Source organism: Sapajus apella, unplaced genomic scaffold, assembly GCF_009761245.1.
Source record: "Sapajus apella isolate SASKATOON/1434 unplaced genomic scaffold, GSC_monkey_1.0 scaffold12, whole genome shotgun sequence".
Classification (NCBI taxonomy): Eukaryota; Metazoa; Chordata; class Mammalia; order Primates; family Cebidae; genus Sapajus; species Sapajus apella.
The window spans coordinates 31042862-31057206 of NW_022436952.1; the positions used below are offsets into that span (position 1 = coordinate 31042862).

Consider the following 14345-nt stretch of genomic DNA (forward strand, 5'->3'; position numbering starts at 1 on the left):
TACCGCTATAGCCACCTTTTTAAAGATATATAAATATGAAAGGGTTAATAGGAATTCAGTAATGCTCTTGCCATTGGGTTGTCCCTTATTGATTGTAGTTTTAGAGCTGTCACTATGCCATTCAAAATTCCTTCTGTCCCCTTTTAAAGTCAGTTGTACTGGAAGATGATAAATAAATCTGTTGCTTTCCTTTTTCCCCTAGCTCCTTCGAGAACTCATAGAACGAAAGACCAGCTCCTTGGATCCCAACGATCAGGTGGCCATGGGAAGGTAATCTAGATTTGCTTTCTGTTCATGCAAACAGCCAATCTAATAGTTTCTCCTCTTGAGTCCCTTTAATTCTACCTGCAAAGCAATGATTGGTCCTGTACCTACTGAAGTTAAGCAAGATAATAAGAGCTAGAAAGACAATGTGACCAACTGTTTACCCTACATTGCCTTAAGTGCAATTTGAAAAGGAATTATAAAACACCTATGTGTTTATTTTTAGAGTTTATTTTCCGGAGCTTTTCTTATGCTCTTTGCTCCCTGGTTTGCGTTGTGATTGTATCCATATCAATCTGTTGACCAGTGGATACAAAGCAGCCACCCAAATGTGTGCTCTCAGCTGTCAGAACACGGCACTTTGCACAACAGGTTCCTTGCTCTCAGTCGAATCTGCTTTGTTAGAGTCTGCCCTAATTTAGACCTCCACCCCTTCAGTAAAAGCTTCAGCACAATTAGAAATGGAACGTGGCAGCATTACCCAGATGTCGGGTTAGAATGTAAAGTAGTGAAGGAAGGCTCTTGTGTGTATGCTTCATCCTGTGGTTGGAAAATAAAAAGTGCATTTAGAGTGCTACCTAATGAATAGTGTACATTTAAATAGCCATGAGTTATAATTTGCAAAAGCATGAAAGGAAACAAAAGCCGAAAGTGCCAGAATGGGATTCTAGGCAGAGCAGCCTTTCGAGAAAGCAATGAAAAATTTGTGTTGATGAAATAATTTTGAGTAAAATATTTGAATTTTATGGTAGGATGTTGTTGATATTTCGTTTATCTCTGGAATGTTATGGAGAGCTGTTCACTATAAATTTAATGTGATAGAGCAAATTGCATTTAACTGGTGATTATATTGTACATTTATCTGACTTTACAATAAAATAGATTATGGTAATTAAGATTATATTAAGATTACAGTAATTGGATTTCTCTAGATTTTTTTTTTTCTGATGTTGAGTTTTCGTTACATAAATCATGTAAGATGACTAGCTGCTGCTGCTATTTCTCCTTTTTCTTTTTTTCACTTTTGTTCATATAAGCAATTCATGAAGATTTTCTTAGCCTAGTATCCCTTATTGAAAAATTAATTCCTTCTTATCTAAAATGACTGTAGAATATGTGACTCTTTTTGGGATTCTGATCCAAACAAGCCAACTGTAAAATTGAGACATTCCAGGAAATGTGAAGACTGACTGGATATTTGATAATAAAGAATTATTGTTGACTTTTTTTTTTTTTTAGATGTGGTAATGGTGTTGAGATTGTATTGAGAGGAGAAGAGTCCTTGTCTCTTCTCTTGTATGGCAACATGTACTGAAATATTTGTAGATGAAATGAAAATTAACAGTTTAAAACAAGTAAAACAAATATAAACAATTTAAAACAAATAAAAACTAGTATCAGTAGTGGATAATTATTTAAAAATTAGCAGAAATTTGGAAAGCACAAGAAAAAGCACTGGAGGATTACCAAAGGGAAAGTTAGATTTAAAAAATTCATACACTCAAACCAACCAGCAGTTGCAACATTAGTAATAGAACATGCTGCATAGCTTAAACATTAAAAAGAAACCCAAGCAGCTATGCTCAGTTTGATGGGTCTGCCTGCAGACTGGTAGATTTAGTGCTTGTCACAGCAACTTCAAATACTAAGGAGCATTGGTAACCAAATTTGCTGTAGAATTTCCCAGCTGCCATTTGTTTTTTACCATTGCACAAATCCTGTTCAATTGATTAGTCAGTCTGGCCCCAAACTAGCTTGAGAAACTTGATGTAGGTTGATGATTTCTTTCTGCAGGGTTGTTAGTAAGAAAAATTCCAATTTGTCAATATGTATAACTATTTCTGTTAGTGATGGTGCATAACATTGTTCGTGAATTTTCCAGGCAGTGGCTTGCAATCCAGAAGTTGCGAAGCAAAATCCACAAAAAAGTAGATAGGAAAGCCAGCAAAGGCAGGAAACTTCGGTGAGTTACTTTTTCGAAAAATGTCAACATATATTGTATGTGTATATGTTGCATTCAGGCTGTTAGGCTGTGTTTTCTTTTCTTCTGATGATTCCGTTTTTAAGGATCAGGAAAATAATTAAACCAATATTTGAAGGTTTATCGCAACTCAGGTTTTCTTATTCTAAGATGGAAATATAGTTCCATTGACTTTTGTGCTACTGTTGTGAATGGATGGGTGAAATAATGTATGCATTCCTTGAAAGAGAAAAAATAAGAAAACAAAAGTAAGATAGTTGAAATTATATTAATTTTAATAATTTATATAGAATGATATAAAAATATTACGGCCAGGCACAGTGGTTCCTGTACTCGGCAGGCTGAGGCAGGAGAATCACTTGAACCCGGGCAGCGGAGGTAGCAGTGAGCCAAGGTTGCGCCACTGTACTCCAGCCTGAGCAACAGAGCAAGACTCGATCTCAAAAAAATAAAAAATAAAAATGTTATTGTCTTATTGATCCATTTTCATGATGCCATATGTGCACACAGTATGTTAAAAAGACATAAATGAAGGACTGCAGGAAATGTTAACAAAGTTATTAAATGAGATGGGAAATAAAATGTTTATGGGAAAATAGAGAAATTTTCTGACTTAGAAAATCCTCCCCTGTGAGCCCTTTAAGGAGTTTTATAAGGGTACAGATGAGAAGGAGCAAGAGTAGAACCTGGCATCGCTATACTTTTAGACTTGGTAACTGTCGTGTATGTGTGTGTGTGTGTGTGTGTGTGTGTGACACAATATCATCACACAAAGTCTCCGTATCAAAGAAACTACCTGTAATTCAGGTGCACACTGAGAAAATCGTAAACTTGTGTTAGGACAGTTTTAGACAGACAGTTAATCCCACATCCTTTTTAGAACCTACCTATCATTAAATTCCCTTTAGACAAATGTGAGTCTATCTGATTTTTTAAAGATCTTCAGAGAAGTAGATTTCTCAATTACTTGAATTAACTTGTTTTAGTATTTAACAAAACTCATCAGGAAATGCTTATTTTTCTTTAACTTCGCAAAAGTACAAAGTATCATCAACTTTGGAAAGCATCATCCTTTGATTTAGTGTCTCTTTTTTTCAGTCTCAGGTTAAATTGTTATAATTTGTTAATTTCCAAATCTTCATCGTTCTCTAGGTTCATTTTTAGAGGTTAAGAACATGGATTTAAGAGGCAGACTGCCTGAGTTTGAATCCCAGCTTTGACGCTGATTAGTAGTTACTTTGGGCAAGACCCTTAAACTCTGCTAGTTTCTTCATGTGTAAAGTGAATATGACAATATACAAGCCTTGAAGGGTTCCTGTGAGGATTAAATGAATAGTGTATGTATGGCCGTTAGAATAGCGCCAGGTACATAGTAAGCACTATATAAGTGTTTGTTGCCATTATTACTGTCATTAGTATTGCTATCAGTACTCCAAGGTTGAATTTGTCTCTTTTCCTAGTGTTCATTTATTTGCTTACTGACATGTCTCTTCTGTACCTGTCTCCCCCACCCCCAGCTCCAAGGCTTTAAAGAAGAATGTTACTAATAGTACTTCATAGGTGACCAGATTAGATGATTACCTTATTCTTTTTTTTTTTTTTGAGACGGAGTTTCACTCATGTTACCCAGGCTGGAGTGCAATGGCGCGATCTCGGCTCACCGCAACCTCCGCCTCCTGGGTTCAGGCAATTCTCCTGCCTCAGCCTCCTGAGTAGCTGGGATTACAGGCACGCACCACCATGCCCAGCTAATTTTTTGTATTTTTAGTAGAGACGGGGTTTCACCATGTTGACCAGGATGGTCTCGATCTCTTGACCTCGTGATCCACCCGCCTCGGCCTCCCAAAGTGCTGGGATTACAGGCGTGAGCCACCGCGCCCGGCCTAACCTTATTCTTTATTTTTGGGATCAAATTTTTCTCCAATACTATACTTTTAAAATTATAATTTTATGAGGACATAAATGTTCTATAGAAGGAGGAGCTCAAGATTTCAAATCACCAGACTTGCGTTCACATCTTGGCTCTGTCTGGCAATATAATTTTGGTTGTTCTTTATTCTCTGGGCCTCACTTTTCTCATTTACTGAGTAGAGATAATAATCCCTGCTTCAGGGATTTGGTATGGAAATTAAATTAAATCATGTGTAAATATCTGGTACATAGTAGGCACTCAAAAATGTTTATCAGTTTGAAAGAAAAAAAACAGGATTTTTTTTTAATAGCAACTGCTTTTTATATTAATGAATTCAACTAATTTCATTAAATTGTTCATTACAGGTATGTGTCAATGCAATTAGATAACTTTGCTTTTTCAACATTTTGATAGCAGTGGAGATTCCCATACATTCCCATATATCCAGAGGTAGTAAAATCTTATTCTGGCAACAGACAAGCAAGAGGCATTGTTTTTAAACAGGGTTAAACATGAAAATATAATAAGTAGTTTTAGTGTCCTTCTCCTTCCAAGAAGATGGTCATTAGATGGTAGGTAAGACCCAGTCTGCCCTCAGGGAACATTCGCAGTCATCCGTGGTATCTGTGGAGGATTGGTTCCAGGACGTACAAACAGTCCCACACCCCCACCCCTGCAGGTACCAAAATCCACGATGCTCAAGTTCTTTATATAAAATGACGTAGTATGTGCATATAACCCACACACATCCTCCCTGTACTTTAAATTATCTCTAGATTACTTGTAATACCTAGTCTAGTAGAAATGCCATATAAATAGTTGTTACACTATACTGTTTAGGGGATAATAACAAGAAAAAAAATTGGGACATGTTCAGTACAGACACAACCATTTATGTCTTAAGTATGTTTGATCCGTGGTTGATTGAATCTGTGGATGCTGAACCTGCAGATACAGAGAGCCAACTAGTCTGGAGAGGGTGGCAGGCCCTTGCCGACTGAGGTGCTGTGTGGGAGCTGCAGCAGTAGAAATAACCCTGCTCCACCCTTGAGGGATGCAGACTGCTCTGGAAGACTTGCACAAGATATGACATCCTCACTGAGCCTTGAGAAATTAGTAGGCATTTGCCCAGTGAAAGCAAAGAGAATGTGTGCAAAAAGGTTTGTAAGCTTGAGAGATTGTGGGGTCCATTTTGGAAACGCAATTATTTTGTTTTGGCAGAGACTTTTGTAGCAAACTGAGATTTGAACTAATTGGTCTGATTCCAGACCTGTTCTTCTAACCTTCTTCAGTGAGTTGTTTCACTGGCAGGACCAACTGGCCTACATAGCCACCAAAAGTGAATATGTGAGAATAGCAGAGTGAGGCTACATTCATGGGTGAGTGCTAGATCATGGCCATGTTAAGAATTTTGGGCTTTGGGCCGGGCGCGGTGGCTCAAGCCTGTAATCCCGGCACTTTGGGAGGCCGAGACGGGTGGATCACGAGGTCAAGAGATCGAGACCATCCTGGTCAACATGGTGAAACCCCGTCTCTACTACAAATACAAAAATTCAGCTGGGCATGGTGGCGTGTGCCTGTAATCCCAGCTACTCAGGAGGCTGAGGCAGGAGAATTGCCTGAACCCAGGAGGTGGAGGTTGCGGTGAGCCGAGATCGTGCCATTGCACTCCAGCCTGGGTAACAAGAGCGAAACTCCGTCTCAAAAAAAAAAAAAAAAAAAAAAAAAAAAAGAATTTTGGGCTTTATTCTGTAGATTGACTCATTGAAAGATTTTAGAGAGAGGAATATTATTATCACATTCACATTTTAGAAAGATAATTGGCCAGGCGCGGTGGCTCACGCCTGTAATCCTAGCACTTTGGGAAGCCAAGACAGGCGGATCACCTGAGGTCAGGAGTTCGAGACCAGCCTGGCCAACATGGTAAAACCCCATCTCTACTAAAAATACAAAAATTAGCCGGGCGTGGTATTGTCTGCCTGTAGTCCCAGCTACTCAGGAGGCAGAGGTTGCAGGAAACAGAGATCGCGCCACTGCACTCCAGCTTGGGCCACGGAGCAAAACTCCGTCTTTAAAAAAAAAAAAGATAATTCTAGGGGATTTTCTATAAAGGACTAAAAAGTTATGAGAGCAAGGCCTGGAAGGAATAGGAGATGACAGATTGAGAGACATTTATAAAGGTGAGTAGTTATTACTTAGGAGTGGCCGCCCATGAAGTGGTAAAAGAAAGTGAGAAGGCTACAATGACTCCCAGGGTTTCAGGGAACTGGATAGGTCTTGGTAGTAATCACTGAGATGTATAAGAGATAGGCTGCAAGAAGAAAATCTTTTTTTATTGTTTTTTTGAGGGAGGGAGAAGATTCAGTTTCTGAATATGTTGAAGTTTGACACAACCTTGAGAAATCCAAGTTGAGATATTTTTTAGTTGATAGAAGGATGTAGGTGTTTATTAGTTGATAGTTTGGCAACAGTTTAATTGCTGTTTCCCAGGAAGGTACAGTGTGACAAGAATGCAGAGTGACAAGAGTAGAACCCTGAAGAATGTCAACATACGTGAGATAGACAGGGTAAAAGAATCCCATAAAGAATGCTGAGGAACAGTGGCCATTGAGGGAGGAGGGCAAGGGGAAGTTAGTGACAGCAGTGAATACAGGGAAGTGTTTAGTAAGGGGTCAGGAGTGCCTGGTGCCTCCGACAAATCACCAAGGGCAGCATCGTTTCATTTGTGATCACATTTCTTCACATGAAATGCCTTTGGTTCCTGAAGAATTCCAGAAACTGCAAACTAAAACTGCATGCTTGAAAGGCCTCTAGAATTTCTTCGTAAACTTTTACTGCCTTGATTGGTTTGTTTCATAAAAGCCTTTTGGAATCAAATTGATGTGCCATCAAAAGGTCCTATACCATTCCAGCTATTAAATGTAGAGAGGATGAGAGAAATAGAAAACCACCACTAGGGAAACCCCATAGTAATATTTTTTGCAGGCAAGGTCCACCAATAGATGATAAAAATCAATGGGCAAAAGTTTGAGGAGAGACTGTATTTGTATGGTCTCTAAGTATCTCCCTCAAGATATTTGTCCATTACAAAGAGAAACATCGTGGCTTTACAGTAATCTAACAGATGCCACCTTAACCTAGTGTTCAAGATGAACAGCACCAGTAAAAAGACATGTCTACACCCCTCTGTCTTCAGTAGAAGGATACAACGTCATTTCTGTGGTATTCTTGCCAAAAATGCCTAACCTTAATCTCATCATAAAACCGGCATACAAATCCACATTGGGAGACACAATACCAAATAACTGACCAGTACTCATCAAGTGTCAAAGTAATGAAAAAACAAGGACCGAGAAGCTGTCATAGATTGCAGGAGACTAGGGAGACATCACAACTAGGTGTAATGTGGGGTCTCAGGAGCCTAAAATTATTACGGAATAAAAAGGTTTTCACGTCATAGATAAGTTCATGTGTGTTGAATTGGTTTGGGTTTTGTCATCTTGTACTCACCTGGCTCTTCTTGAGACCGTAAATGTGAGGAAGTGGTCAGAATCAGAGTAGTCTTTACTCATAGCAATAGCATAGCAACTAACATCTCCAGAACTCCCAGGTCAGGCACTGCTAAGCAATTTACATGCAGAGGCAGAAAGAGCACAAGCCCTGGAGCCCACTGCCTAGGTTTGAAAGCTGACTTTTCATTTCCCAGCCTTGAGACTTCAGACAAATGACTTTACATCTCTGTGCTTCAATTTCCTCATCTGTGAAAGGAATATAATCATAGAAGTGACATTTCATAGGGTTGTTATGCAGATTAAACGAGCTAATTCATGTGAAGTAACATCCCCAGCGTTACATAATTAGTAAGTAGCAAACTGGGATTTGAACTAATTGGTCTGATTCCAGAGTCCATTCTTCTAACCTCTGGATGTTGAGTTGTTTCACTGGCAGGACCAACCCTATAAAGGCACCACAATTACATCTTGGCTACCTTAGCATTCTTTCCTAAAGGGTTAAACCAGGGGGCCCCCCAAGCTAGATGAGAATATTATAAACAACTTTCTTGAGTTAGACTTCAAGAACAGACAATGTATGGCCAGCTGTCATTGCTGATACTAGGTCCCACCATTGAGTAATTTTTACTCTTTTTTTGTGATAGGGTTGTATATATAAGAAATGTTGTAGCAAAGATTAACATTACCTTCTGGAAACAGTTTAAATAATAACACATCATTAGTTTAAATGATACAGCTTGGTCAGACTTGCTAATTGGATGCTACAAAATAACCTTTAAAAAATTTGGGTTTTTGGAAATACAGTAATTATAATTATTGATTGTCAGTATTCTACTCAGCATTACATATAAGTGGATTTGGTTATGATTTAATCAGAAATCCTAATGTAAATTGATCAAACTCCCAAGCCTTTAATAATATGATGTCTTACTTTCTTGGGTCTGTTCTTCCACAACAAAATATATTATCTTTTCTTAGTATAGTTGGTAAAAGGCAACTTAATATTAAAACATGCGCCCATTTTCAGTGCACTGAGATTAGAGGAATCCATTGCACTAAGTATACTAAATAGTCTTTAATCTGATTTCTTCATAAAGCCTGTATTTCATCATGTAGTTTTAATAGTTATTGATGATATTGTATTTAATGTAAAGATATTCTATGGAGTATTTCCATCTAATAAAAATATTAATGTGTATTATATATGCAGTTTTAAATGTTCTAGTAGCCACATTAGAAAAGCAAAAAGGTGAACTTAATTTTAATAGCAAATTTCATTTAACTCAATATATAAATATTTTAACAATTTACTATTTTAAGAATTATTAATGGCTGGGCGCGGTGGCTCACGCCTGTAATCCCAGCACTTTGGGAGGCCGAGGCGGGTGGATCACGAGGTCAAGAGATCGAGACCATCCTGGTCAACATGGTGAAACCCCGTCTCTACTAAAAATACAAAAAATTAGCTGGGCATGGTGGCGCGTGCCTGTAATCCCAGCTACTCAGGAGGCTGAGGCAGGAGAATTGCCTGAACCCAGGAGGCGGAGGTTGCGGTGAGCAGAGATGGCGCCATTGCACTCCAGCCTGGGTAACAAGAACGAAACTCCGTCTCAAAAAAAAAAAAAAGAATTATTAATGACATATATTCTTTTTTTGTCCCAAGTCTTCAAAATCTGGTTTGTATCTTATACTTAATTACAGTACATCTCAATTCAGACTAGTCACATTTCAAATGCATGGTAGCTATGCGTGGCTAGTAGCTACTATATTGCATAACACAACTGTAGGGTATAGTTCACAGTCTTTGTCCACACAGCCAAGAATAGTAGTTATACTTTCAGATGGACACTGAAGTTTGGTGAGGCCTAAGGACATTAAAATATATATGTAATTAACAGTATTTTTGCTTTATATTTAACTAAAAAGGTTGTTCATACATTGACACAACTTTTGGGAGGGCATTTTGACTTAGTCAAGTTTACATATACATATCTTTCAACTCAGCAATTTCACATCTAAGAGTAATGTTTTGGCTGGACTCAGTGGCTCATGCTTGTAATTCCAGGGAGGCTCAAGTGGGAGGATTACTTGAGCCCAGGAGTTCAAGACCAGCTTAGGTAAAAGTGAAGTCCCATCTCTTAGAGAAAAAAAAAAAGTTATCTGTTAGGTATTAGCCAGGCATTGTGGCATACACCTGTATTTTTAGCTACTTGGGAGGCTGAAGTGGTGGATCACTTGAGCTCAAGAGTTTTGGTCCAGCCTCAGCAACATAGCAAGACCCTTCCTTGTCTCTTTAAAAAAATAAAATATATATATATAGTATTAATTTTTTGGTGGTTACCAGAGGCTGGAAAGGGTAGTGTGGAGAGCAGGGGAAGAAGAAAGGTTGGCTAATGAGTATAAAACTATAGTTAAACCAGAAGGAATAAGTTTTAGTATTTGATAGCACGGTAGAGTGACTATAGTTATCAAGAATTTATGGTATATTTCAAAATTGCTAGAAGAGAAGATTTGAAATGTACCCGACAAAAGAAATTATAAATGTTTGAGGTGATAGATATCCCAGTGACCCTGATTAGCTCGTTACACATTGTATGTGTGTATCAGAATACTGCATGTACCCCATAAGTATGTACAATCATTATGTATTAATAAAAAACTTTAAAAGTTATATATTTTATAATAAGAAGCTAATAAGCAGACTTCAAAAAAATTTATGTGACTGGACATGATGGCTCTTGCCTATAATCCCAGCACTTTGGAAGGCTGAAGTGGGAGGATCACTTGAGTTTAGGAATTTGAGACCAGCCTGGGCAACATAGCAAGACCCTATCTCTAAAAAAAATTTTTTTTTAAATTAGCCAGGAATAGTGGTGCATACTCTAGTCCCAGCTATTTGGTGGTGGTGGGAGCTGGGAGGCAGAGGTTGGAAGGATGGCTTGAGCCTGGGAAGTCAAGGCTATAGTGAGCTATGATCACACCACTGCACTCCAGCCTGAGTGACGAAGCAAGACCCTACCTCAAAAAACAAAACAAAATGTCACCAACAAAAAACAAGGTGACATAGAGGCCTTTTTTCATTTTATAAAAAGTCAAGAATTAGACTGGGCATGGTGGCTCACACCTGTAATCCCAGCACTTTTGGAGGCCAAGGCAGCTAGGTAAGTCCAGGAGCTCAAGACCAGCCTGGGCAACATGGTGAAACCCCATCTCTACTAAAACTACACATATTAGCTGGGCATAGTGGTAGGTTTCTATAGTCCCAGCTACTCTGGCCAGGTTTTTTTTTTGCTCTTTGTAGAGACAGGGTCTTGCTATGTTACCCAGGCTGGTCTTGAACCCCTGGGCTCAGGTGATCCTTCTGCCTCAGCCTCTCAAAGTGCTCAGGTTATAAGCATGAGCCACTGCAATGCCAACTGCATGTGTTTTGTGTGTGCTTTGTTTTTAAATTTTCTGTATTTTATGCCTTTTCTATTATTTTTTTCTAGTGTGTGGGGGGTACAGATGGGGTCTTACTGTGTTGTTCAGGCTGGCTTTGAACTCCTAGCCTCAAGCATCCTTCTCCTCGGCCTCCCAAAGTGCTGGGATTACAGGCATGCACCATCACACCCTGCCAATATTACTTGTATAATGGGGAAAATCTTATCAGTATTATTCTTGTAAAATTTATTTGCTGAGAAAAAGAATTACCTTTAGGAGGCTGAAACTGTGGGTGGTATAATAAATAATTAAATTATTTGACGTGTAAAAATGTTCCTAAAACTTTAAAACATTATGTATTAAATACATGAAAATATCACATTTTGTTTACGGATAGTGTTTTGTGCTAGTAGAGTTTTTTGGGTTAGAATTTCATTTTTTGTGTATAGAGAAGGCACATTAAAATGAGTGGAAAAGGATACCCTTTTGAATTATCGTTGGTATGATTTGGTCTGTATAAGGTCATATATTTTCTAGAGAATCTTAAATATATCATACAAAAGAAACTTTTTTTTCCAGTTTGTGGGAAATGTAGGTGATATAACTTAAACTTCGTAGTACCTAGATTGAAGATCTAGGAATCATACTTACTGTGAACTCAGTTGTGCTTCTCCATTTAAAGATGGGGGAAACAAAAGACCCCATGGATTTAGTGCATGGAGATGCTGTGGAATTGCAGATGCCTTTTCTGACATGGGGAACTAGTGTCAGTGAGTGATGGTGTTGGTGAGGTGTTGCATTCAGATGCCGTACCACTCACTACCTGTGCTGCTGCCAGGAAATGACTTTTATGACATCTATTAAAATGAAAAATGTTTAAGATATATGTAGAGGAGGAAAATGAGGTAGTCAATTCCTCATTGTCTTTAGTCTGGAATAATATTTAAGGATTGTATATTGTTCAGCAGCACAAGTGCACCTATTCTTTTTTGGAGCTGTGATATAAATGAATCTGTGTTGAACTGTCATTTACAGTAATCTGTTTCAGACTTTTCTCCTGTAGCATTAAGGAAAAAGAGGGAAATGTAGCAGTCACCCCTACATATTCGTGAGTTCCACATCTGTGGATGCAACCAACCATGGATTGAAAATATTCAGGCATGGGGAAAGGATCGTTGTGCTGTACCTGTGAACAAGTGCAGACTTTTTTCATGTCATTATTTCCTAAACAATACATTATAACAACTATTCACATAGCATTCATATTGTATTAGGTATTTTAAGTAATCTAGAGATGAGTTAAGTATGTGGAAGCATGTGTGTAGATGACATGCAAATACTATGCCATTTTACATATGGAAATTGAACATCCATGAATTTTTGTATCCATGGGGATTTCTGGAACCATTCCCTTATGGATACCAAGGAATGACTGTAGTTGGTCATCCAACGACAGTGCTAAGTGCCTATGAATTTTTTTCCCTATCCCGCTTTGTAGCCAAATGTTCTAGTGATCAGTTCTGGAGTTTGTTAACTCATGGAATGTTTTTCCTTTCCTAGGTTAATAGTTACTAATGTTGCTGCCTGTTTGCTTCCTGCTTTATTTAGGTTTCATGTCCTTAGCAAGTTGCTGAGTTTCATGGCACCTATTGACCATACTACAATGAATGATGATGCCAGGTGAGTAATGGATTAATTATGTGTCTCAAATGGCTTCATGACAACCTGATATTGACCTGTTCTACAGCCTTTGCCCTCTCCATTTCTTCTTATCAGTTAACCATTTGTCATTCTCATCATAGTAAGGGTCACATCTCTTCACCCTCATAGTTACTATAAAACCAAACCAGAGGCCGGGCGCGGTGGCTCAAGCCTGTAATCCCAGCACTTTGAGAGGCCGAGGCGGCTGGATCACGAGGTCAAGAGATCGAGACCATCCTGGTCAACACGGTGAAACCCCGTCTCTACTAAAAATACAAAAAAAAAAAAAAAAACTAGCTGGGCCTGGTGGCGCGTGCCTGTAATCCCAGCTACTCAGGAAGCTGAGGCAGGAGAATTGCCTGAACCCAGGAGGCGGAGGTTGCGGTGAGCCGAGTTGCCATTGCACTCCAGCCTGGGCAACAAGAGTGAAACTCCGTCCCAAAAAAAAAAAAAAAAAAAAAAAACCAAACCAGAGACTCGCATAAACCTCAGTGCTGCCTTTGGTGGTTTGTTTGTTTTTCCTGTTTTGTTTTGAACTTTAGCCCACCTGCCTGGGACATCTGAGCTCTCTAGGACAGGGCGGGTGGCCCACGTGCTTGCCATTTCTACTTGCAGCTGTTGTGCATATTCTTTCCTTTTGAAAGTGGCTCTAGTGACTGCTCTGGAGATGTGCATATGTTGTATTTGTTGGGGATTGTGAATGTTTCTACAAAAGATGTATGTACTGGCCAGGCATGGTGGCTCACACTTGTAATCCCAGCACTTTGGGAGGCCGAGGTGGGCGGATCACCTGAGGTCGGGAGTTTGAGACCAGCCCAACCAACATGGAAAAACCCCATCTCTACTAAAAATACACAGTTAACTGGGTGTGGTGGGGCATAACTGTAGTCCCAGCTACTTGGGCAGCTGAGGCAGGAGAATCGCTTGAACCCGGGAGGTGGAGTTTGCAGTGAGCCGAGATCATGCCATTGCACTCCAGCCTGGGCAACAGAAGTAAAACTCCATCTCAAAAAAAAAAAAAAAAAGAAAAAAGTGTCCTCATAATATTACTATTCAAAGATAACCTTTTTAAAATAACAGTTTCTTCTGTATGTATTAATTGGCATTCTATAATGAAGAGCTCCCTCTTCTCCCTCATTTACTGTTTATTTATTCATTTATATCAATATGGACTTGTGTTTTCCTATTTTATTCAATGGGTTATATTTATTTTGATGATAAAATTGTCCCAGATAGTGTAAGTGCCTTCAAAGTTGTCTTCAGTCATTCTTTGAATACTTCCTTACTTTCTGGCACAACAAGATGTTTAAGGCTCATTTTAGACTTTCCATCTTCCAGCCCTGAAATCAGTCTTTCTTGAAGGAGCCCTGGTTCTGTTTAGTAGTGCTTTTAAATGGTATTTAGAAACCAAGATCTAGGTACTGGGGGTGCTCCTCATTAGTGAGTACTGTTATTTCTAGGCCCTGTCAGCCTACCGAGATAGAAAATGTATGTGTATACATTCACACATACACAGAAGACAGCCGCTTTGAACATCTCACAGTATTTCATTCCA

At 38.9% G+C, this 14345-nt stretch overlaps 1 protein-coding gene across 2 annotated transcripts in view; it reads left to right on the plus strand.

The window, feature by feature from the left end:
* The window catches only part of AATF (apoptosis antagonizing transcription factor), a 114777-nt gene that overhangs the window by 74658 nt on the left and 25774 nt on the right, over window positions 1–14345 (plus strand). For both annotated transcript variants that reach the window (XM_032280771.1, XM_032280772.1), the window contains 3 exons: window positions 203–270; window positions 2147–2227; window positions 12698–12769. In XM_032280771.1, coding sequence (XP_032136662.1) covers window positions 203–270; window positions 2147–2227; window positions 12698–12769 — 221 coding nt within the window. The remainder of the gene's footprint in view (window positions 1–202; window positions 271–2146; window positions 2228–12697; window positions 12770–14345) is intronic.